Source organism: Pygocentrus nattereri, chromosome 10 (assembly GCF_015220715.1).
Source record: "Pygocentrus nattereri isolate fPygNat1 chromosome 10, fPygNat1.pri, whole genome shotgun sequence".
Classification (NCBI taxonomy): Eukaryota; Metazoa; Chordata; class Actinopteri; order Characiformes; family Serrasalmidae; genus Pygocentrus; species Pygocentrus nattereri.
The window spans coordinates 35637854-35664442 of NC_051220.1; the positions used below are offsets into that span (position 1 = coordinate 35637854).

The 26589-nt window shown below is 39.1% G+C and overlaps 1 protein-coding gene across 2 annotated transcripts in view; it reads left to right on the forward strand.

The window, feature by feature from the left end:
- Positions 1–26589, forward strand: part of kif6 (kinesin family member 6) — a 113446-nt gene that overhangs the window by 46739 nt on the left and 40118 nt on the right. For both annotated transcript variants that reach the window (XM_037542173.1, XM_017690750.2), the window contains exons 11-13: positions 3360–3465; positions 8634–8775; positions 14296–14481. In XM_037542173.1, coding sequence (XP_037398070.1) covers positions 3360–3465; positions 8634–8775; positions 14296–14481 — 434 coding nt within the window. The remainder of the gene's footprint in view (positions 1–3359; positions 3466–8633; positions 8776–14295; positions 14482–26589) is intronic.

Genomic DNA, 26589 nt, shown 5'->3' on the forward strand with positions numbered 1-26589 from the left:
TTATAAATTATTGTACAAGAGCAACATAAGGGTGCTGTGTCTGTTTAAGAGACCTTATGTTGAAAAATTAAAGATTGAACAGCATACTTCATGTCTAAATAGGACAAAGACTAATCTTAGTCTCCCCAAAATGTTTTCAGAATTTTTGTGTTACCTCATTTGGTTCATTACTGTTGCATGTACTGTGATTATATATAGTTTTTTAATGATCTTTTAGCTCTGTGCTAATATATATATATATATATATATATATATATATATATATATATTGGTTTACAAGTATTGGTATGCATTTCTGCTAGACTTTTATTGTCTTACTTAGGAAAATTCTTATGTTCAGTGTTATTTCTTGAATTCTGGTCGGTTTATGTTTTTGAACAGGCAGGTTGTCGTAAGGTTTAGTTGGTCTTGTACTTTTATCTTGATTGATGTACTTGATGCTGGTAATATGTGTTAAATGCTGCTTTGTCTGTCAATTTAAATGCAATGTAAAATGGGCATTTTAGTTTTAATAGGCGAGGCACCCAATGCACTTGGTTTGTAACTTACACTCACTGAAGTTCAGCATGCTGAAAGGTTGCCACAAGGGGGAGCTATTAGAGCGCAAGTAGCTTATGTGAGCATTATTAGAAAGGCGGGACTTGTATTAATAAATAACAGTTATGTAAACATTTACACTATGTGAATATTGTAAGTGTACACTATGTATACTATGTATATGAGGAACATTGTTTTTCAGTAGTTTAATTTTATGACCACAGGGGAAAAAAAAACAGCAGAGGTGTTATGAAAGAGTGGAACAGTGACACAGTGTGCATAGGGTAAGGCAGGAGAGTCCAGTATGACTTCACCCTCCCAGCTGTCAAAACTATGCTATGTTACTGGAAAGATATAAACAACTTTCTGTTTAGTGGGCTAAGTTATTGAAACTGGAAAAGAAAATGCTAAATTATATAAAAACATGTTGAAATGCTGTGTGTCCCCAAACCATTGTTGGGCAGTGTAATATTGAGATTAAATCATGAAATAATTTTTACAATTTTTAGCATCTCTTGTAATAGGGGCCATTATTTCATAACTCATTCTGATTAAATAAAATCATTGTAGCTTATTTAGTCAGATAAAGTGTTAAAACAGTGGACACTGCATGCTTACATTGGCTAGGGACCTGTCCTGCAAAGTCTTGATTCCCCATTACATTCTTCCCACTCCTTGGACAGGTAGAAGCGCTGGCACTGTTCAGGGAACATGTGGGCCTCAGAAATGCTTGCTTCACCTCTTTTCTAGCTCTCTGATGTCTTTACCTGTGGCTGTATCTCTGTTTTATTGTTTCCTCCCTCTCTCTCTGCTGATGATGGCTCCCACCTTCCCCATCCCAGCACTCTCCTCCAAAACTCTCTTGCCGGCCCTGCCTCACATCCAGCCTCCCGTTCCAGTAACGGACACATTTGATGATGTTTGTGATAGATGTTCTCTTGTTTATGAGGTGAATCGGACCGCCTGCCAAACAAACAGGAGTGCTGGAGGAAGGTGGTCCGGCCTCAGCATTTTCATACCTGTCATAGCTCCTCTCTGCATCCCGTCCGAATATTTAGAATACCCAGTAAACACAATTAGAGACAGCGAGAGAGTTCTGACACTGAAGTTCCCTGAAACACGCCGTGTGAAGATGAATTGGATTCGGATTCCAGCTGAATGAACTTGATGACTTCCAGGGATTCTGAAATCCAAGCACAGGCTTTGTTTAAAGTCTTCATTTGTGTAAACTTTGTTCACATTGACACGAAGGATAGTGGTGGAAAACTGGAGCGCACTTCACTTGCTCGTGTGTGCTTGGAACTGTCTCTGGCCTCTCACCCATCTTCGATTCCTCTGGTCCTGTCCAGGCCACAGACAGCTAATGTTTAGAGGGTCTTCTTGTGATAGTTTATCAACAGGTCAGCTCAGTGGAACCTTCAAACACGCTAAAGTAAATAGTTTTGCTTTTACTCAACTCAGAATTTAAACATTTTATAGCATCGGATTCAAACATGACTCTTGGCTGATTAAGTGCATGCCTTTAAGGATGGTAAAAGGCAGGGTGCGTCTTTTGTTCTAAGTGTCTAAATCTGTTTTGGAGCTCAATCTGTGATGGAGGTTTGGGCTGTTGGAATGTATGTAGGATGGAGGGATGTAATAGGATGGATCTCCAAAACAGTACATTGTGTTTGTCTTTCTTGGGAGTACACTCTCGAAAAAGATGGTTCTTTATGTGTTTTTGGTGAAGAAAATGGTTCTATATAAAACCATAAAAATTCAAAGAATCCTTTGCATGATCATTTGGTTATTTGCATGGTGAAATCATTCTTCAGATTGATGAAGAATGTGTTGTAGATGGTTCTACATAGGACCATTTTTGAAAAGGACTGACATCGTAACAATAGCAGAACACTTTTTGGGGCTATATAGAACCCTTTTCAAAAAAGTTGTTTATATGTCATGTTTATATAGAACCCTTGATCCATCTTTTTAAAGAGTGGACCTGTGGACATGTGTCTCAGTGTTTGGGTTAGTATATGTACAACGACCGGCACTCTTTGTCCATTTTATCTGGTCCACTTACTATATAGGTGCACTTTGTAGTTCTACAGTTACAGACTGTAGTCCATCTGTTTCTCTGCATACTTCATTATCCCCCTTTTACCCTGTTCTTCAATGGTCAGGACCCCCGCAGGGCCACCAGAGAGCAGGTATTATTTGGGTGGTGGGTCATTCTCAGCAGAGCACTGACACTGATGTGGTGGTGGCATGTTTGTGTGTGTTGCACTAGTATAAATGGATCAGATACAGCAGTGCTGCTGGAGTTTTTGAAACCTCAGTGTCACTGCTGGACTGACACCCAGTCCACCAAAAAAATAAATAAAAATATCCAGCCATCCTTGTCATGTGAGCAGCGTCCTATGACCACTGATATGATGATATGACCAATGCAACCTGTGCAGCAACAGATGAGCTGTCATCTCTGACTTTACATCTACAGGGTGGACTGACAAGGTAGGAGTGTCTAATAGAGTGGACAGTGAGTGGACGCAGTGTTTAAAAACTCCTGCACCACTGCTGTGTCGGATCCACTCGTACCAGCTCAACACACACTAACCCACCACCACCTCAATGTGGGGGTCCTGACCACTGAAGAACAGGGTAAAAGGGGGTAACAAAGTATCAGAGAAACAGATGGACTACAGTCTGTAACTGTAGAACTACAAAGTGCACCTATATGTTAAAGGGACCTGATCAAATAGACAAAGAGTGTAGATGCAAAGAAAGGTACTTATAAAGTGGTTGATCACTGTATGTGTTTCTGTGTTTACATGTCATAGGCTGGAAGAGCAGGTGAAGGTGTTCCTTGATGACCCTGACCCTGATAGAACACTGGACTTAGGGCCAGACATGAGAAAAATCCATCTCTGCTTTTCTCTGCTAAAGGTATGAGTCTTGGTTCATCCTTTTCCAATCCTGTTTTTATTTGTGTTTTCACTCAGTCAACAGAATTGCCATTTGAAGGACTTGTTTTCCAAAACTATAAACCCTATCAAACCTACACACACCTGTCAGAAGTAAAGTTTCTGTGCAGGTTTATTTTTCTTTCCTCAAGGTACAAACAATGTAAATGTGCCCTCAGTGGTTTTAAGGTAAAATTTTATGCCTTAAAAAGTACATATTCGTACCATTTTATGATCTAATGTTTTAAAGCTGAACAATAAAATAAAAAGCCTGGAGATGAGACGGGGTGTGTGGAGTCGATAAAACTTAAAAAATTTAGAATTTCAATAGATCATGGTACAGTTATGTTCCCTGACTAAACGTACCAAGATGTACTTTTGAGGCTACCACCCCAGTGAGAAGAGGGGCACTGCCCCAGTGACAGTTTTGGACCTTTATTTCTGAGAGTGCAGTGATGCATTCAGGGACTTTGACTTTATACTTTTTAAACGTATTATTTTTTATAATTTATGGCTTATATTACTGAAACTGTTTCCTATATTCCGTTCATTGTTCTTACATGAAATGCAGACATCCCATCATATTATTGAGGTCCTACCTCAAAAGGAGCATGCTACATTTTATTTTTTGTTTTATTATATTAAAAATAATTCTGCCTTTCAAAGTGGTTGACCATGTGCATGTCCACCTTAAGACTGATGAATTGTAGCTTTTTTTGTCTATCACTATTTTAAAAAAGCACATTCTCAGAAAAAGGCACTAAACTGGCATTGAGGTGGTACCCTAAAGGGTACATCTTCAATATCTTTAGTTATGGAACATAATTGTCCCATATTCCTTTGCAATTAACTGGAATTGATTCCATGCACCTGTCTTAACTCCAGGATTTTTATTCTGTTTTTTTTTTCTTTTAAAAAAGAAAAAAGCTAAGAAAAGGCTAGGAAAAGGTAGAGATATTTGCCTTTCTCCTGGGAAAGAGAATGTAGTGTACCTGTAAAACTCCACAAATGGCTGTGACTTTGGTGGCATATCTATATTGTCTGTACTGTTGGTGTCCAAAATCTACGTTTACAGTACCCTTTTTCTGACATTGCCTGCCAGTTGTTGTTTCATATATGTTTCCTTCACTGAAAGACAGAGGCCAAAAAAAATCACATGCACATTTCCAGCCTTTTCATGACATGGTTGTTAATCTGATGCTAATTGTGCCCGTCTCTCAGATGATAAGTAAAGCTGTACAATGAGAACAGTATTTTACAGTTTTAGAAATGCCCCGATTAAATGTGTTAAAGCTCTTTATTGCATGTGCCCTTGCTCTCAGACATAACTAACACCCTGGACATCCACTGACCAGCTACTAGCTCCCTCTTCTGATAGTATCGTCTATGGCACATGAACCACAGTGACTGTACTGCGCAAACTGGCCTATTTGGGGTATCTTGCAACTAGACAGAATCTTATTTTGTCACAAAAACCACTGATAGTCCAGTTAAAAAGTCTTAGAGGCAGAAAAACTGGAGTTTGCTAATGACCACAGCACCATTACGATCACATTCTATCACTTGTATATTGTTTGCTACACCAATTAGAAGGTTGGAGTTTAGCAAAGCTCAACAATGTCTCGACTCACGAATGGACAGACTTGGTCAGCAAGTTATTCATCCTAGTGAAGAATTTGGCTTCTGCCATGGTTGAGGTCAATGTTCCAGCTTTACTGTAGCTAAGATGTGTTTATTTCACTGATAGTTGCTCTGAAATCTGTCATTTTTCATGACGTCTTGGCAGAGGAAGGTTTTATCTCTTCTCTGCATTGCCTCTTTTTTTCACTCTCAGTCTCTTGTTCTTTCAACTTTGTCTTCATGTTTCCACTTACCCCCTGGCTGCACCTTCAGAGTGCCTCGCATTGCTGAGTATGAAGATAGAGCTGCTGCTCTTCTTCCAGTAGCCAGAAACACTCTGCAGCTTCACTCCTACTCACACTACTCACTTACAAACTCTGCCTTTTATAAAAGTGAGAGACTGCCTTTCATTTATTTAATATTCAGTCACAGCGGCTGTTAAGTAGCAGGTATTGATTTTATCAGAAGATATTTCTGAGATCCTTATATATTAGTGAATGTACTTGCATAAGGAAGGGGAACATCAAAAGAAAGTATGTGAGAAAAGCAGTTTTCTAAACTGATGTTAAACAAACGGAACTTCTAGGGAAATTGCAACTCCTAACAACCATGCAAAACCACTAAAACTAAACCCATGAGTTAGCACAGCACTTAAAGCTTTCATCTTCGAGAGAGAGGAGAAAATCAAGCTCCACCGTTGTTCAGATTCACGGGGGTTTCTGTCCGTCCTTCCACTGTGAGAAGACAACTTGGCGCTGTGAGTCTGAAAGGATGTGTAGCTGTCCAGAAGCCCTCACTGAGAAAAGAGAACAGACAAAAAAGAATAACAACAAAGTGAGTCCAGACCTCAACATCACTGAATGTGTTTGGGAGTACTTGTATTTTGAGAAGCAGAAAATGCAACCAACTTCTAAGACTGAACTTTGGATTTGTGGAAGAAGATCCCTGCAGATTTCTCTGAAAAACTCAAAGGGAGTGTCCTGAAAAAAAATGGTCGCTGTAATAAAAGCAAAAGGTAAAACGCTAAATACTTAAAACGTGTTATATTTGGTTGTTGAGACTTCTGTGTACATTTCTGTTCATGATGTTTCCTGATATTTTTACTAACACTGACACATTTGTTGAGCTTCTTTAACCCTTAGAAGTCGCAGATTTTACCACTGATAACAAGAGTTGAATTTAATATTAATTTAACATTTTCTTATTCATAGATCATTAGAAATAACCGTGTATTTGGATAGCCAGGTGTAAATGCTTACATTGCATATATGTAATTCAATTAAATATGTATTCAATGTGCCTTACTTCTGTTTAACAATAAACTTAACATTCACTCTAACTTTAACCCTATACCTAATCCTGATCTTAAACCAAACTTTAACCCTAAAGCTATTGAGAATCACCAGATAGTTAACAATTTGAATACCTGTTGATAATCTGTGGAGAGCTATCCAAATAAAATAGGACCAAAAGGAAAATTCTTTGTTAAACATTCAGCCAGTGCCACATGTTTGAGTGTGTTTGTAAGTAGCAGGAGAGATGTTTTATTATTTTGTGTTTTGCTCTGTTTTTGTCATTGTTTTACATTAAAACTAAGAGAAAAAGTTTAAAGTTGATGATTCAGAATATAAGTCAAATGTTATTAATTACAGAATGGCTTTATGATGAATTATATAGCAAAACAACACTAATGGCTCTAAATGCAAGTCAGGAATTCACATCGATATGGGAGCTGTTGGCTGTTAGCTGCGTGTTTGCACACCCACTGAAACTCTAATTAACTCTGCAATTGGCCCTAGTCTGAGTTTGCCCAACCACACCACGTCCCCTGCACAGGCTAAATTAGACATGTCTGCTTTCACTACTGACCAAGGACAAGTCATATATTGTCCAAGAAGTTTCCATTTTTAACAAGAAACTAAAAACAGGTTGTCTAAGTTGAGATTATCTAAGTTTATATATCCTCTTTCACAGCCAAGCCTAGTTATTATCTAAATGTGTTTTTACAGGCCTTATGCTTTCTAAAAGATTAGACCTCATATGCACACATGGGGGGATCTGGTACGTGCTCTGTTCATCTGTACATTCTAAAGCTGTTCACTCCGTCTTCTTTCAGTCATAAAGCCGGTCTCTCTGTAGCACAAGCTTGTGCTTATACGCACATAATATGAATGATGTGTCTCCTTAAATATTTTTTATTCAGTTGTGTAAAATGAATCAATCCATAAAAACAAACGAAAAAGAAAAACAAAAAAAGTCAAAGACCACCATTTCATTTATTTAGTTTCCGGTCAAGAAGGTCATTAAGTACAGTGATCATTTTTCAGCATCATTAAAAATGTGGAAAACATATATTTAACAGAAAATTACTCAAAAGCCACAACAAATCATTTTCCCCCCCCAGTATTTAATGTGTCCACCCTTTGCCTTTATTGCAGCTTCCATTCTCTTCAGGAGACTTTCAGTTTTTTAAAGAAATCTACAGGGATATTTTTCCACACTTCCAGTTGTAGAAGTTTCTGCAGTCCAAATAATCCCAAGCACATTCAGTGATGTTGAGGTCTGCACTCTGGGGTGGTCAGTCCATTGTTCTGAGAACACCAGCAGCTTCTTTGTTTTATTTGCAATTTTTTTTCTTTTTTGATTGTTTGCCTTTCTCAGTAAGGGCTTCTCTACAGCTACACATTCTTTCAGACACCATAGCATAAAGTTGTCTTCTCGCTGTAACGCTGGACCGGAGGGAGACGAACGCGGAAGAAGCTACCTAGATACCAGGGATAAACCGAATTCAAAAGTCACAAAACCAGTTCCAAGTTCAAACACGAGAAAACCAAAACCACCAGTGAAAGTACAAAAGGGTAAATCCAAAAGACTAAGTCGGTAACAACGATAGAACAATGTCATAACAGGAGATCATAGAAGATGAAGAAATTGCTCAGTACGTTCTTGAGAAATAGAAGCAATACCTCGCACTGGAGCCTACTTTGAACTAGTTAAATAGTGTCTCAGTAGGTTAACCTGTACAGGTGCGCATGATCAGTAATCAGGAGACTCGGGCGCTCGTCCCCAGTCATGTGATCTCCTGATGCTGTCTGGGAGATGGAGTTCGAGATGATATCCGAGTCCGTCTGACGCGTGACACTCGCAGTGGAAGGATGGACAGAAACACCTGAGGATTTTTTCAGATCTGAAGGAGGAGTGGAACTTGAATTTCTCCTCTCTCTCAAAAATGAAGGCTTTAAGTGCGGTTCATCTGGAGGGGACAGGTTTGGTGGTCTACCAGGTCTTGAACGGTACTTATGAATCACATTTTTTAGCTTTTAATAATTTTTTTAAACTGAATTTCTTTGTAAACTCCTATGTTTTTTGCTTATTTACTTTGATGTTCCACTTCCTTATGCAAGTGGAGTATGTTTTATCTGACATTTGCACATTGCTGTATGGTTATACGGTATAGGTATAGTGCTGGTTTGTTACTAAATGTTTATCTGGTATAAAGCATGAAGCTAACAAGTGCTGTACTGTCTGCAGGCGAAGGTGTGGGAGAAGCCATGTGTTCAGAACGGGACAGATAACACCAGCCATCTCACATCATCAGACAAGCAGGACAGCCAAACTCACGGAGAGCTGCTGAAACTGAAGGACATGCTCACTCAGCGCGACAATGAGATCAGTATCCTTTGTCCAGTACCAAATACAGCACCATTACGTACACTACAGTTACCCCAGTTACCTCCGTTTCTTCAGTACTGATTCTTTCAAGAAATGTGGGTACATGCATGCATTTCTTGATAACAGTATTAATGAGCATTGGAAGGCTAGCAATATCAATAAATTGATATTCAAACTCATGGTACTCATAATGGCTAATTACTGGTAAAAGTGCACAGCTAATTTGATACCAATGTGCTGTAGTACAGATGCCAGAAGATGCCCTTTTTACATCTACTGCTGTAAACTTGCCAAACCGTGCTCCTTTTGAGATAGGACCTCAATAATATGATGGGATGTCTGCATTTCATGTAAGAATAATGAATGGAATATAGGAAACAGTTTCAGTAATATAAGCCATAAATTATAAATTATAAGGATTTATGTGTAAATAATTGGGTTACAGAAAATTTTAACTGTACCTCTCTTTACTGTCGAAAGTTTGTGTACCTAGTTCACCATAATTGTGCTTGTTTAAGGGTGAAGTTTCACATTTCTTGGGGTTTGGGGGAAATTAGCGTTTTAACCACGTCGTCTTGTGTCATTACATCTGACTACATACGGTGGAAAATTTAGACGATGACTTGATCATCTATTGGTACAATTTTAAATCCAATGCAAACATGTTATCAGGCTGACATTTCACTTTTGTGTATTTTGGGTGGAGAGAGGTAAAGTTCATCATCTGTTCCTATAGAACAGTCTCGTCTGCATTACTTTGGGTGGAGAGAGGTAAAGTTCATCATCTGTTCCTATAGAACAGCCTCATCTGCATTACTTTAGGTGGAGAGAGGTAAAGTTCATCATCTGTTCCTATAGAACAGCCTCGTCTGCATTGCTTTGGGTGGAGAGAGGTAAAGTTCATCATCTGTTCCTATAGAACAGCCTCGTCTGCATTACTTTGGGTGGAGAGAGGTAAAGTTCATCATCTGTTCCTATAGAACAGCCTCGTCTGCATTACTTTGGGTGGAGAGAGGTAAAGTTCATCATCTGTTCCTATAGAACAGCCTCATCTGCATTACTTTAGGTGGAGAGAGGTAAAGTTCATCATCTGTTCCTATAGAACAGCCTCGTCTGCATTGCTTTGGGTGGAGAGAGGTAAAGTTCATCATCTGTTCCTATAGAACAGCCTCGTCTGCATTACTTTGGGTGGAGAGAGGTAAAGTTCATCATCTGTTCCTATAGAACAGCCTCGTCTGCATTGCTTTGGGTGGAGAGAGGTAAAGTTCATCATCTGTTCCTATAGAACAGCCTCGTCTGCATTACTTTGGGTGGAGAGAGGTAAAGTTCATCATCTGTTCCTATAGAACAGCCTCGTCTGCATTACTTTGGGTGGAGAGAGGTAAAGTTCATCATCTGTTCCTATAGAACAGCCTCATCTGCATTACTTTAGGTGGAGAGAGGTAAAGTTCATCATCTGTTCCTATAGAACAGCCTCGTCTGCATTACTTTGGGTGGAGAGAGGTAAAGTTCATCATCTGTTCCTATAGAACAGCCTCATCTGCATTACTTTAGGTGGAGAGAGGTAAAGTTCATCATCTGTTCCTATAGAACAGCCTCGTTTGCATTACTTTGGGTGGAGAGAGGTAAAGTTCATCATCTGTTCCTATAGAACAGCCTCGTCTGCATTGCTTTGGGTGGAGAGAGGTAAAGTTCATCATCTGTTCCTATAGAACAGCCTCATCTGCATTACTTTAGGTGGAGAGAGGTAAAGTTCATCATCTGTTCCTATAGAACAGCCTCGTCTGCATTGCTTTGGGTGGAGAGAGGTAAAGTTCATCATCTGTTCCTATAGAACAGCCTCGTCTGCATTACTTTAGGTGGAGAGAGGTAAAGTTCATCATCTGTTCCTATAGAACAGCCTCGTCTGCATTACTTTAGGTGGAGAGAGGTAAAGTTCATCATCTGTTCCTATAGAACAGCCTCGTTTGCATTACTTTGGGTGGAGAGAGGTAAAGTTCATCATCTGTTCCTATAGAACAGCCTCATCTGCATTACTTTAGGTGGAGAGAGGTAAAGTTCATCATCTGTTCCTATAGAACAGCCTCGCTTGCATTACTTTGGGTGGAGAGAGGTAAAGTTCATCATCTGTTCCTATAGAACAGCCTCGTTTGCATTACTTTGGGTGGAGAGAGGTAAAGTTCATCATCTGTTCCTATAGAACAGCCTCGTTTGCATTACTTTGGGTGGAGAGAGGTAAAGTTCATCATCTGTTCCTATAGAACAGCCTCGTCTGCATTACTTTCCCCCATTAACCTTGAATGGCCAGGGCTCATCGGTGGGCCCAAAGTTTTACTGCACACTTCTATACCCTAAGAATGGCTCTGCTTGTATGCAGTAGTCCATGTAGTTACTAATGGTAATAATAAACCTTAGTATGTCATAAGCCTGGGATTTTAAGGGATTAATTAAAGGGGAACTGTTTTTTTTCTCAACATTTCAGCCTAATTTAGTCATTAAAGTATCATTCAGCGTGGTCACTATAGAGAAACGTAACTTAAACGTAACACTGTTTATTTACCACATTTGACGTATTAGAAAAGTCTAAAACGTTAAATGTGGTTTGTACAAAAGTTATGGCTGATTTCATGTTATCCTTCTTCCCTGTAGGATTTCTTCTTAGGAAATCAACAGATTGCAGTGTTCAAGCTTTTGCCTACTGCAGTATGTAATGCTGATAATAGAAAAATAGTAACAAGTCTGAAAAACAATGTTTTTTTGGGGAGACGACTTTGCCTCTCCGCCTTAAAAATAATACATTTTAGCCCAAAAAACATTGTAAAACAAACTTGGCAGTTCCAAAATATTGAGCGCTCTGAGGGTTTCCCCAGTGACGAGATGAAGACATCAATATACTCCTTTTATGGCTTCCACTCAGCAGCTAAACAAAGTAGCATGCTAAAAGATGAAAGTAAAGACAGGCTTAGTTTAATCTTATCAAATACATCATGAAGCCTTCGGCAGTGAGTTCTCATATAACTGGAAAAACTGTACAGAGCTTGTGACAGCTCTGTTCCCACCATAAATATTGAGTTTTTCAGCACAGCAATATTAGCTTGCATGTCATTGGTGTAAGGGAAAGATTCATTGGTCTCCATGAAGAATCCAAATGTATTGGCAGGGCTTAAATCCTCAGTTCAGACTACCATCTCCCCTTGAGGAGGGATATACTGTACTGGACTCTCAAATGCACTCACCCACCTGGGCTTCAGCAGCACAGTGCAGGGGAGATGAATTTACTGTCTTTGCTTTGCAGGTTGTCTTTTTTTCTTTTTTGCACTGAAAGCAAATGTAGAGACATGATTTTTGCAAGCGTTCATAACCACAGCAAGCTGTTGTTGCAAAAGGCAAGACACCAGAACCAGTATCAATAAATTAGAGACTTCATACTTCATTCTTGTCAGATGCGGTTTATTGATGCATTACAATTGCCAATATTCTCTCCATTGCTTTTTGTTTCTGAAGATGTACATCAAAACTCCTGAAACAGATCAGAATGTTCCAGTTCTAGGTTTCTTCTTTTTATTACCTTTGCATCATGTTGTCAGTCAGATCTGTCACTCTGTGTTCTTTCTCTGAGTTTCTCTGAGATTGTGAACATCTGCACATGTTTCTCAGGGCCTGATTGCTTCAGACAGCTTGAGGGTGCCAGTGTCTTAGTGTTTTGGGCACCAAACAGGAAGCAGAATAATGGCATTATACATTATATTGTTTAACCATTTTTAAGCTTTTAGCTTTACTTTAGCTTTTTATGCAATGATGTTTGGAGGCCAGAGATTTACATGGGTTTATTTCTCATTTCAGTAAACACTGCCGTCCATGTAGTTACTGAATAGTAAGCCTTCGGCTGTCATAAGCCTTGAACGCAAAGAGGTCCCTAAATTTCTGCATAATTGATTTATTGGGATACAAACAAAGTCATTCAGAGTGGTTTTATGTAAAATGGTTCATTGTAGAGAAATTTCTCTACAGGGGTGAGAACAGAATGTTTACATAGCTATTTACCATTGCATACAAATTTAGCCATTAGCCTATCCTAATTGATCAGGGAGCCTCTAAGTGTCTTGAATTTCACTGACCAATGAAAAGGAATCCTCCACAATCTGACAACAGCAGGTGTTAGAACTGCAGGACCTCAAAACTAGCCAAACAAGATAAGGGTGTGAGTTGTGCTGGTTTAACAGAGCAAAATGGTTAGTGAGAAATTGCATGCAGCGCCGTTAAGGTTGATACAAATTCTGAATGGGCTCTGTTGTGGGTCAGCAAAATCAGAGAGCACTGGTCCCTAGAATAAACTGTATGCATGTATACAGCACTAAGCAAAAGTCAGAGAACTCAGTTTATTTATTTTCCAGCCAAACACCCGTTATAGCCAAGTTATTCATTTTTCAGTGTCAGTAAAAAATCTTTATTCTATGCCTTTACTGATATTTTTCCATCCTTTGAATCTTAAAGCCAACAAGTTACAGCTGTGCCATTCCACCAAAATCTGTTCCTGAAGGAGTCACTAACATCATACTCCTCTTCAAAGAGACACTAAGGCCCTTCCCCCCTTGCCCCTCTTTTTTTGCGCTTTCACGTCTAGGTTTAGGGTGTCCCGTCCTGCAGAAGCGCCCAAAGATACCCACAAATATGAGTATTTTCTCTGTGAAAAAATATGATAAGCCGTTGTATTATCATTTCAGTATGTTATGATCTAAAGCTAAATATAAGCTAAATTTCCCGTTCCACCTTAAATGGTGCAGCAGTTACAATCTGGGTCCTCATTCTTCAGAACTGCAGCATTATTTAAGGTTGAATGGGAAATTTTGAATGAGAAGCTGTCAAACACCTCATCTTTCACTGCAGACTGGCAGGGTCGCATACAGAACAGCACTAGTAGCCTACTAATGCAGTTATAGGTTGCACCTACAGTCATTCTGACTGTAAATGTGATAAATGAATCAGTGGTCCCTGATTTGTGCACAGTACATGTCATCCAACATCTTTTTCTTAATATAGAAGCATTTGTTATAAAAGTATATAGAATTTATAGAAAAGTCCTCCATCCAGGATCTGGTCTCCTCCAAAAACCTTTTAAAAATTGTTGCCCTAAAAATATTGAGCCATTTATTTTAATGTTCAGGGCCAAAACACATTTCAGACCTACAGACTTATGAGTTTGTCTTTGCTGACCAGCTTAATTTTTAGAGAAACTAAACTATGTGTCTTAGTGTCCCACACGGTAAAATAAGAAAAGAATGTAGCAGCCATAAAACAAGCAGCTCCTATAAGAACCACGATTGAATTACTCATTTCATGGTTTATAGGTGAGAAAGGTTGCCCTGCGGCTCTAGTTACAATGTTTTCTGCTGTTCATCTTCTGTGATCTAGACACCTCAACCTGTCTAAATATTATCTATGATATTAATTTTGAAAAATCTGTTCACTAGAAACATGCTCAAGTTCAAAATGAGCACCATTCTTAACCCAAGCTTGTCAGGTATACTGGTGAGCATGTTGAAGAAGGAAAAGAAGAAGGTTCAAGAAGCCAATGCCCAGTTAGCAAACTTCTCCAATGGAGATACATCACACAGCTCGTCCACCAGCACTCTTGGTGAAAAGAGGTTGAAGGCTGAAATTTCAGAGGACTTCCCACTTGCTCAGCATCTAATGAACAGGCAGAGAGGCGAGTGACCAAAACCACATTTTGTCTGCCTTACATCATTAAATGGCCTAGACTTAGATGAATGAAATGCCCTTTGAATGCCATTATACTAAATCTGAAGGCCTGATGACACATTTGGGGGAATTTTAAGAGTTACTTTGTTTGATCTGACTGACCTTTTGGATGTTATTAATGTGAAATTGTTCATACTTTGTACAGTCTGTTCTTTAGTGGCTACATCCATCCTTTAAATGCTCTTTCAATGGCTCAGGCCACCAACAACTGAAAACACCAAAGGTTCCATGATCATTATGATTTATTGCAGGGACCATATTGTACATTTCCCTAATATTTTATTTCTCCCCCATGTTTTCTGTGGTTTTATGTACCGAAAGCAGTCATAATTCATTTCTTTACTTCTTAGAATTAAACAAGCTGTTATATGTAAATTACTTCTGTTCTGATTGGATTCTTTGTTTAAAAAGCAATCAAGGCTGAAATGATATACAAAACTGTATTGGTTTAGGCCGAAACACTCTACTACACCACAAAAAATCAACTTCAGTCACTCTTTTTGGATGTATAGATCATTTAAAAAGCTGCAATAATAAATTTGTTTCACTGCTGCTAACTTTTAAACATTTTCCCTACATATTCGTCTGCTGCAGTAAAAATGCTGCATCGCTTCAATGGGTTAACAGTTCTGTCCTGAAAGAGTGATTGTACACTGTATGGCCAACCATACGTGGACACCCCTCATAATTGTTAAATTTAAACCTTTTATTAAAGTTTTAACCACACTCATTGGTAACAGGTATATAAAATCAAGTATACTGCCATACAGTCTACATGGACAAACATTGGGAGTAGAATGGTGCAAAGGGATTTTAGACAGTTCAATAGTTCGAGTTTAGTGACAACGGTTCGGGGATGGCCCTGTCCCGTTCCAGCATGACTGTGCCCCTGTGCAGCTCCATAAAGACATGGTTTGACAAGTTTGATGTCAAGGAACTCCAGTGGCTTTTTGAAATAGGATGTCAAACAAGCTCATATAGCTGTGAAGGTCATGTATCCACATCATTTTGGCCATGTAGTGTAAATTCTGCTGTGATTGTTTATCCTGAATTGTGCCTTGTTCAAAAAGCAGTCCAGGCTTACTAAGAGACATCAGAAAAAAATTCCATCCACTCGTTTTGGCTCCTTTGGAATGTTTTGGAATGGTTTTCCCCACGTATTCTTTTCCTATGAGACTGTTTATAATAATAACACTCCAATATAAATAAAAAGGGCTAAATTACTGTAGCATGAATGCATGTTCATATGTAAAGTTGTTCATGGTTGTGACATCACGATTGTCAGATTTGCAGCATATATGGACTGGAATGTTTTGAAACAGTGTTTGATATGTTTATGGTACCGGTTGAGATAATGTATACGTACTAAACATCAGCCTTATTCAGAACTTTTTTTTTTTACATTTTATTTACATTTATGGCATTTGGCAGATGCTCTTACTCAGAGTGACTTCCAATTTGATAATTTTACACAGGTAGGTGAAGGCAGTGTTAGCAGTCTTGCCCAAGGACTCTTATTGGTATAGTCTCGGGTGCTTGGGGATTAAACCCTAGTCTACAGCATAGAAGGCAGAGTTGTTACCCACTACACTATACCACTATGCTATAATCATGTTGTGACCCCACAAAGTTACATGGCTATTACCAGGATTCATATGTAGAATACAGTGTAGGTAAGACACAGAAGGAAACTTCTGGAACTAATTTAGCACTTTAAATTACACTTGTAATTTAGTGTTGTCCCTGGGTTGAACGCGTGATATTCTGGAAGTTCTTATTTGCTTGCTTTCATTGCACTTATCGGGGATGTCTTGGTGGCAACAATGACTTTAATATTGAGAGCATACTACAGTTATTCGGAGCTTTGCTTATGCCCAGGGTTTAATGGAAATATAAAGATTCTGTTCAATCTTCTGACTATTTGTGAAGCAACAGCATCTAGGGTTTTAGCTGAGAAACACAACCCATTGCTTTGACCATGCCGAGTGGTTCATCCTATTAGCCTGACTGTAGCCTTGGGTAAGAGAGTGAAGCAGCAGATCCCATCGTTCTTCAGGAGTACACTGAGAGAGCCAGAGCTCCTCACCATTAACTACCATGTGTTAGCCTCTCCTCCTCTCAGTGTGGTTTTGTAGGGACTTAAAGATGATGATAAACCTGGACGCTGATTATTACTGTGATCATGGCTTTGGGGATGCCGCGCGAGCCAACAACTCATCAACTGTGCCGCTGCTCCTGTCCGCTCCTCCACAGGCCCCGGATCAGCCATCCTTTTCGTTGGACATTTTTGGTTAATGATGCCCCCACTCAGTAATAGGGCCAGCGAGGGTAATTGTAAGCAGGGTTCAGAAAGAGGAGACCATTAAAAACCAAACACATGTTTGGATGGTGTCCAGCTCTAGTTAGGAGAGAATCAATCACTCATCAAGCTGCGATGCACGGCGGCTAATGGACAGTCCTGGAGAGCCATGTTTATAAAACGCCGAATAAATGATGTGTGTGTATGTGTGTGCGTCCCGCAGGCTGCTGCTGCGTGCTCCACATTTGTCTCAGATTTCTCGCAGGAAAACTGTATTGGACCCTTGTGCCATCATTGCTCTGTACTTTCAGGGGGAATTTATGCACTGGCAGTGTTCATTTAAACTCGATTGATCCGTCACATCCTACAACCCCAATTCCAATGAAGTTGGGACGTTGTGTAAAACATAAATAAAAACAATACGATGATTTGCTAATCCTTTTCAACCTATATTCAATTGAATACACTACAAAGACAAGATATTTAATGTTCAGATGGATAAACGTTTTGCAAATATTCACTCATTTTGAATTTGATGCCTGCAACACATTCCAAAGAAGTTGGGACAGGGGCAACAAAAGACTGGGAAAGTTGCGGAATGCTCAAAAAACACCTGTTGGGAACATTCCACAGGTGAACAGGTTAATTGGAAGCAGGTGAGTGTCATGATTGGGTATAAAGGGAGCATCCCTGAAAGGCTCAGTTGTTCACAAGCAAGGATGGGGCGAGGTTCACCACTTTGTGAGCAACATTGTTGAAAACAATGTTTCTCAATGTGCAATTGCAAAGAATTGAGGGGTTTCATCATCTACAGTCCATAATATCATCAAAAGATTCAGGAGAAATCTCTGCAAGTAAGCGGCAACGCAGAAAACCAACACTGAATGCCCGTGACCTTCGATCCCTCAGGTGGCACTGCATTAAAAACCCACATCATTCTGTAACGGATATTACCACATGGGCTCAGGAAGACTTCAGAAAACCTTTGTCAGTGAACACAGTTCGTCGCTCCATCTACAAATGCAAGTTAAAATTGTGCCATGCAAAGAGAAAGCCACATATCAACAACACCCAGAAACGCCGCCGGCTTCTCTGGGCCCTAGCTCATCTGAGATGGACTGATGCAAAGTGGAAAAGTGTCCTGTGGTCTGACGAGTCCACATTTCAAACTGTTTTTGGAAATCGTGGACGTTGTGTCCTCCGGGCCAAAGAGGAAGAGGACTATCCAGATTGGTATCAGCGCAAAGTTCAAAAGCCAGCATCTCTGATGGTGTGGGGGTGTGTTAGTGCCCATGGCAGGGGTAACTTGCACATCTGTGAAGGCACCATTAATGTTGAAAGGTACATACAGGTTTTGGAGCAACATATGCTGCCATCTAAGCAATGTCTTTTTCAGGGACGTCCTGCTTATTTCAGCAAGACAATGCCAAGCCACATTCTGCACATGTTACAACAGCATGGCTTCGTAGCAAAAGAGTGCAGGTACTAGACTGGCCAGCCTGCAGTCCAGACCTGTCTCCCATTGAAAATGTGTGGCGCATTATGAAGCGCAAAATACGACAACGGAGACCCCGGACTGTTGAGCAACTGAAGTTGTACATCAAGCAAGAATGGGAAAGAATTCCACCTACAAAGCTTCAACAATTAGCGTCCTCAGTTCCCAAACGCTTACTGAGTGTTGTTAAAAGGAAAGGTGATGTAACACAGTGGTAAACATGCCCCTGTCCCAACTTCATTGAAACATGTTGCAGGCATCAAATTCAAAATGAGTGAATATTTGCAAAAAACAATAAAGTTTATCCGTTTGAACATTAAATATCTTGTCTTTGTAGTGTATTCAATTGAATATAGGTTGAAAAGCATTTCCAAATCATCGTATTCTGTTTTTATTTATGTTTTAGCGAACGTCCAGACTTCACTGGAATTGGGGTTGTAGTAACTCTAGTAGCTCTGAACCTTTGCGCTGTTTCAAGACTGCATTCCATCAGGTGTCCAACGCAACCAGTAAGGAGGTTAACAGTGCAGGGCAGCTGTCCACTTATTTCCTCAAATATTTACATTTTTTCTTTTTGCTCACAGTTCTCTGCTTATGTGTGCACAACCTTATGGCGCATAACATGAATCAGGATCATTGTATCAATGCAGCAGATGCAGTATCCATGTTTTTTTGACAAAAGCCTGGTTTTGAATTGGGACTTGAATTATTTTTGAACGTTGCTAACCAGGTTTTCTCTGGCACGTCTGTGACATATTTCTTCATATTTTTTGCCAACACATGCAGTAATAAATTGTAGCGAGGCACAAGTGGCCAACTACAAACAGCATTGCACTGATACAGGACGAGTGTTAAGTCAGAGGGCCTAGCCTCATTTGAACCGAATGAAATGTGGATTTAACATGTTGTTTCAATGTTGTCCACTAAATTGGAACGCTGGTGTTTGTTTAATGCCTAAGAAGTCCTGGACTTAAAGACAAAGCCAAAGGAATCTGAAATGTTGCAAACTTTGCAGAATCCTCTTGACCTGATCTCAAGACTGAGAGCACTCAATAACTTATGGGGCTGTTTTTAGGCATGTTCCCTTACAGGCAATTAGATATCCCTACAAATGACATTTTAATGAGAGTTTTCTCGTCTCAGCGCATGATGGGTATTTACATATACTTTACATTACTTTTTATGATACAGTACCTGATGGCATGATTTAAATATATTACCTCGAGAGCTGCCACTATCTGTATTTATACTATATGGCATCTGCAAGTATATGAGAAATCACATATGCACATATCATTATATAGCAGTATTTAGTACAGAAATCACCACTTTATAAGTAACCTGAGTACCACTACTAAGATAATGCTCATTTCTGCGCGAATTTCAGTGTTATGGGACCAAGCAGGAGGTGATGTTCACCTCCCATACTGAATAATACTACTTAGGCTGGCTCTGCTTAAAGACAGACATTTGAGGTGATCAGATGTTCTATTGTTTACTTTTTATGTTTACAGTTTTACAGTGAATCCTTCGGTAAAACCAGTTGAGTATTAATAGTGGAGCATGTTAGCATGTTAGCTGTCTTCTGAGGTCTATTTCTCATAGACCTACGTTTGTGAGATCCTGCTGAATTCTACTGATGCTCACATAAGCAAACTAAGCATTGGATTTATCATGACCTGTAGATACCGTGTTTCATTTACATGAAATGATCAATTTTTTTCTGACGATCATAACAGTTCTAACAGTTTTTGCCAGTGAATTGAAAGATTATTGTATTATTGTACTATTGATATTCGTTTGGAAATGATGTATGAATTTAATCAAGTAAATTCAGTTTGTTGCTGTTGTCTTTTTTCAGTGGTATGCTTTTGTCAGGCTATGGAGATCCTGGTCAGATAGGCATCGATTCGTGTGATACTGAAAGTTCATGTCTGGAAGAGAAATAATTTGGAGAAATAACATCTTTCTTTTAAAGGAGCTGCGCACTTTAACTCGGCACTATATAGTCCTTGGTTTTGGCTTGTATCTCAGTACTGCAGCGGTGTAATAGTTTCTCACATAAGCTTTCCTGGAGGGAAGTTGGGAAATCTTACAGACCCTTATAAAATCCATATGTATGTCCTAATTTTGGTCTGGCAGATGGCGAGTTCATTTTGGACCAATCATATAATTGGAACATAATGTTCTATAATTTCTTAGATCTGGTTCTGATAGCACATCACCTGCCACTTTCCGTTAGAAACAGATCCAGTGAGATTATTATGCCATTATATTACTAGTACATCAGTGTTAATTGCCAAGCATTTGTGTTCACCATGCGTTCACAGAAGAATACGACACCATCATGTACAATATGCATCATATCTGTGTCCTTGTATGGCCACTCTTGGCCAGATCCTTATTTATGGAAAATTATGCTCAACAGCCAGTTTGAGAGAGAAGCGATTGCTAAGTGCTCCTCTCAGACATCACTTGTGGATGCGGTGACACTAAGAAGGCCTTGGCCTGGCCCCACCGTTCATCTCATTTAAATGCCTTGAAGTCATCAGAGTGACCCAGCGTAATTGCTGCCATACTCCCTGATCTGGTGAAGCACGGTCCCTCGGCGCCTCCGGGACTTCTGCCAGCTGCTTCTGCTACGCTGTCATTTTAGAAAATAAGCTCACCCTAAATAGACTCCATGCACATTTCTTCTCTAAAGTGCCTTTAAATGAAGCTGGGTGCTTTAATGCATTACATGCTTTACCATAATAAGCACAGAGATAGATTTTATCTCCCTGCTGGAAGTAATAGTGTTCAACTGCGGTCTAGTGGTTACATACATAAGGATCTGTAGAGTGTTTTACATTGAATTGGAATAAGATTCATTTTAAAGCTAAAGTATTTTTCAACCACACTTGCCATATAGCTTTTTGTAGATGTTACAGGGGAAATCTTCAGATTTTTTAAACATTCCTGCATAGTTACATCATTAAGATGTAAATAAGTCATTCAGAGAGATTTCATGTGAAATTTCATGCTTCATTCTAGAGAAAATGTTCACAGTGGCAGTGATAGGAACCAGACATTTGAAGCGATTAAAGCCTATAAAATCTACATCACATAAATATATTGCACAATATGGTTATGAATAGGCTTCCTGATCGTTTTTGTGATAGTTTTGGGTTAAGCTTTTGGATACATTTTTAATTTACTTTTCATATTTCATACTTGCATATTTCATTCAGGCTGAAAAGGTACAAGCAGGGAATCATAAGGCAAAATTCTACCAAAAGAATACTTGTTTTATTTTCCACCAACATTTTACCAATATGACATAGACATTATAATATTATGTTATAGTTATATTACATAATAATTTGTATATGTTTAAAAACAGTGTGATGCCTGTGAGTTCACTGCTTGTTTTGAGTAGTAAATAAAACAGTTATATTTGCATTGTAGATATCGAGATCCCTGGTTCCTATCATCACCACTGCAAAGAAATCTGAGTCAGTAAGTTTCTATACACTTACTAGTTTCACTTCAAACCACTCTGAATGACTTTGTTTACGTCTTAACCACTGGACTTTGCAGAAATGTTAAAAAATCTGTTGAATTTTTCCTTCAGTGTGCGTTTCCTTTCTGCTGATCATGCTTTATCATCCCGCTAGTCCCTCACAGACTGTTCTTAGGGCGGTTGTTAGCTGAAGTTAGACAAAACGAATATTTTATTCTATCTATGCTTTTATTGATTGTGTGTGATTGTCCTCCTTACTGGACATGGCTAATTCCATTAGATGGGTCTTGTCTCATCTTACTCAACTTATTCAAATTGAATACTTGAGTAATAAGTGAACATTTACCAGAAGAACACTGGAACACGGACATGTTCTTACTCAGCCGAATGATAATTGACACAAGAAAAACATTAACTCTTCAGCACAGAGTGATCTAAGAAGTTGCTTCCAGATCTCTGAAAGTGGACCAGGAACTCGAACTTGGAGAATAAAACTATCCATCCCTTGCCACTTGTAACCAAATTCCAGAGCTTTTGGAATGTTCTTTGGCTTGTCTCGCTCTGCATTTGGGGATCTGCTCTGTTGCAATGCTCTAGTGTTGTAAGGCCTCAGTCTGTCTGCATGCAGTGAAGAAGAGAACGGACGGGCCTGATGTTATCCAGAAGTGCTTTGCGTCAATCTAATCAAAGGGCTAAATCACAGATGGAGCAGCTGTGGAAGGAATGCGTACTTCCTTTGATTGCTCCTGAAATATCACATTCTAGAGGAAGTGCTCAGTTCAAGAGATGCTGAGGATCTGTAACGGTTTCATGATCTTTTAGAGTTAATGGAATTATGTGAATATAGTGTGTTCAATGATTTTTTTTTCCTATGGATAGATTTGAAAAATATAAGGAAGTTTATCTTGAAAAAGCTTTGGAGAAAGTTTTTTTTTTGTGGTAGTAATGTTTGTTACATGATTGTCTCATAAAAGCAAGTAACAGTACATTTGGTTTTATAAGTGTGACTTGTAAAGATCATGACTAACCCAAACAAAACCAACAAGCATGGTCTGTGTGGGTTGTGGTAAATCCGAGTGCTGTTCCATGTCGAAGCTTTGCTGATGTGACTGTGCTCGCCTCCCACTACCCTTGACCACAGTCATATATCCTCCATGGCACATGCCTGCCACCTTCTGTGCTGATGCCATAGAAGCTTGTTTATAGTCATATGCAATCATGACATGGATTTATTGGTAACAAACCACCTACTGTAATGGCCACTACAGTGGTATTTTATCTTGGATACAATATAAACACTTAATGTCATTTTATTATTGGTTAAAAATAATGTCCATGTAAAGAGAGATGTGTCAGGGGTGTAAAATGCATTGATGCATGATTCGGTTTGATGGGGCTCAATTAACTGCAATGATTATGGAATCTTAGAATTGACTATATCTAATTATAATAGCATTCAATGTACAGTACTGCACAAAAATTAAAGTCAGATTCAAGGTTACTAAATATATCATAATTTTCAGTATTTAGTATGTCTACCCTTTATTAATCTCTTAAACTGCACCAGTGGTTCCAAATAGCACTTCGTCATATTCTTCATAACTTTCATATTTCTATAAGCTACATTCTAAAAGTGGGTGTCATATGAGGCTGTAACTGTCTTCTTTCCAGTCAAATAGATGGGTGATGTAATTTTAAGCGCTTATAATAAAAGAAGCTGAACTCACCATTTTTATCTACTGAAAGTCGAGCCATTTTTCCACAAATCTGGGCTATAAACTATAAACATATGGTGTCTCTTCAGTGATCTGATCTGTAAAAATGACTTTTTACAAATGAATACAAAGAGCGTCTAAGATGTTTGGCTTTCAGCAGTATACTGTAAGCATATGGCAGTATGTGTATGATCATAAAACAAATTTCTGTTAATTTGACGGGAACTTTTACAAAAATAAATAATTAAAATAAAAATGTACTGAATAATTTGCCTTATGATTTGAAAATGTTAAAAAAAGAAAAAGATGGACAAACCACATTATACCCTGGAGAATAAGAGATTAAAGCTTCCATTCTTTTCAGGAGACTTGCTTTCAGTTTTTCAAAGAAATCTGCAGGGAGATTTTCTGCACCTCAGATTTCATTCTTAGAATTTGGTTGTAAGTTTTGCTTCTAAATAGCCAGATAATCCCCAACACATTTAATGATGCTAGGATCTGGACGCTGGGTGGCTCAGTCCATTGTTCTATGAACACAAGTAGCTTCTTTGTTTGACGTGCAAATTTTATTTAGTGCCACACATTCTTTCAGGCTCATAGCGCTGAGTCATCGTCTCACAGTGGAAGGATGGACAGAAACACCTGTGGATGTTTTCAGATCTGATGCAGCTTGATTTTCTCCTCTCTCTCAAAGATGAAAGCTTTAAGTGCTGTTTATCTGATGGGGACAGTTTTGGTGCAGCATTGTTAGGAGTCCCATTTTCTCTGTAGCTTTTAATCATTTCAGAGCTCCAGTTTATATTTTCTCGACTAGAATTTTGGACTTTGTCCAAAATGATCCAGACATCCAGCAGTAATGAATTCATTTCCTTTAGGGTGCCACTTAATTCAATTACATGTACACCCTTTGTTTAATATTTTTCAAAAGCACTGATCAATAGAATGGGACAATCTGGAGCCGCAGCGTCACAATGTGCCAAACATCAGCTAGAGGGTTATAAAGCTTCCCCAGCTTTGGGCTGTGGAGTAGTGGAACTTTGTTCTCTGGAATGATGGAGCTCCATCCAGTTCTTCTGGGATGAGTTGGAGTCATCCAGAACTAATCACCCAACATCAGTACCTGATCTAACTGATGCTCTTGTGGCTGAATGCAATCAGATTCTCACAGCAATGTTCCAACATCCAGTACAAAGCCTATCCAGAAGAACAGAGGCTGTTATCACAGCAAAGGAGGCTGAAGTCCCTATTAATAACCTTGATGTCAAAAGAAACATTGGATAAGCAGGTGTCTACAAACTTTTGGACACGTAATGGGGCTCCTCCATTTATGTTTATATAATCAAATTGAATTGTGGTAAAAATTGGGATTTCATAACACATTTCTTCGTTTATTTAAAGAATCGTGTTTAAATTAGATGCTTGTGTTTAATTGTGTATAATGCCAGCCTCATAGACTGTAAACTGATTTTAAGAGATCAAGCCAGACAGACAGCCCTTGACTTTAGGCTTTCAAAAGTACGTAAATGTCCACAGCTGTTGGTTTACTTATAGTTGCGCAATTTTAAGTGTGATCTGGAGATACGGCTACTCTGCCTCGAAGGCAGTATGGGTACAGCTGGATAATTGCAGACTTCTGCTCCTCTTGGATTAACATTAAGAGTATGTAATGAGTGTGACCTTTCCATGGGAGCCATTCTAGTTCTGTGATGGCCCATCTAAAGGCCAGAGTCTCTGCCTTTTAAGAACCGTGGGTCTTGTTACCTTTTTTGCTCTTGTATTCTCATTGCACTGCTCTATCACAGTGTGCAGTAATACAGTATGCAGACTAGCTCAAAAGTTTGGGATCACAATTCAAAAGTTTGGAATCATGTTTTTAGTACTTTAAAAATGATTTTGAAATGATGTAAAAGTATCGCCGCTGAGGGGATCTAATTATGGACTATTTCTGTTTTGTTATGAAATCGTGAAATTTTAACACAGTGCACAGGGTAACTGAAGGTTTCAAGCAATGAATGTTTTTGCAACAGTGACAATGTGCTCAAGTGTTCCATATCAGGTTTTGTCTGACTGGCTGGCATGATAATTATGCAAACTGTCTCAATCTTTCTAAAAAGATGACAAGGTTGAAAAAGGCTGAACGATCCATGTAAAATATCAAATTGCGATTTTTCTGACTGGTATTGCGATGGTGATTTAACCCCTTAAAACCTCAGACTTACTACATACTAAGGCTTATTATTCAGTAGCTGCAGGGACTTCAATGCAAACTGGCTGAGCTCTACTTAGGCTTTGTGGAATATAACTTTGGGCCTGCCAGTAAGCCCTGACCATTGAAGAGGGCAAATGAGGTTGTTTTCTCCAGGCTATTTCAAAGCACATTACAAAGCACATCCATTATTTCAGGCTTAAACCAGTTTAGTTTAAATTCCATCTTTTTAAGATGGCTGTGAATAATATGAGATAAAATTAAAATTGCAGGCACTTTTTCAAATTGCCATTTTATTGCAAAAGAGAAAAGATCATTTGCTGAGCCCTCGTCCAGAGCACAGTGCAGTTCTTTCCCGTGTGGTATAGCTACATCACCTACAGGACCGTGAACACCAAAGTACAGAGCTTAAAGCATTCTGCGGACCTCCATAAACCCAATATAAACACAAATATTATGTCCAGGAAGTCATCCAAATCTCTTCACGGTTCTCTTCTGACTGTGGCCTGCTGTTGTGGGTTCGTGAATAATAGCTGCATCTTTATTCACTCTAAGCTGTATGCTCTGTTGCCCCCAGTTCAAAGAGAAACACAGCTTGTTTCTCTGACACATGGACATGCTCCCTGTTGCCCTGCTGAACCACTGTACCTGAGCTGAGATGGACAGCCACTTCCATTCTTAACTGTAAACAGAGCTTCTGTAGAGATACATATAGCAGACCAGGCTGTCTAAACTCTGAATCAAACCACTCTTGAGGATCAGAGGCCTTAATTCAGAGGAGGCATGTCTGAGGAATACAGCAGCTTCATCAAGCAGTCATCAAGTCCTTCGCTCACTT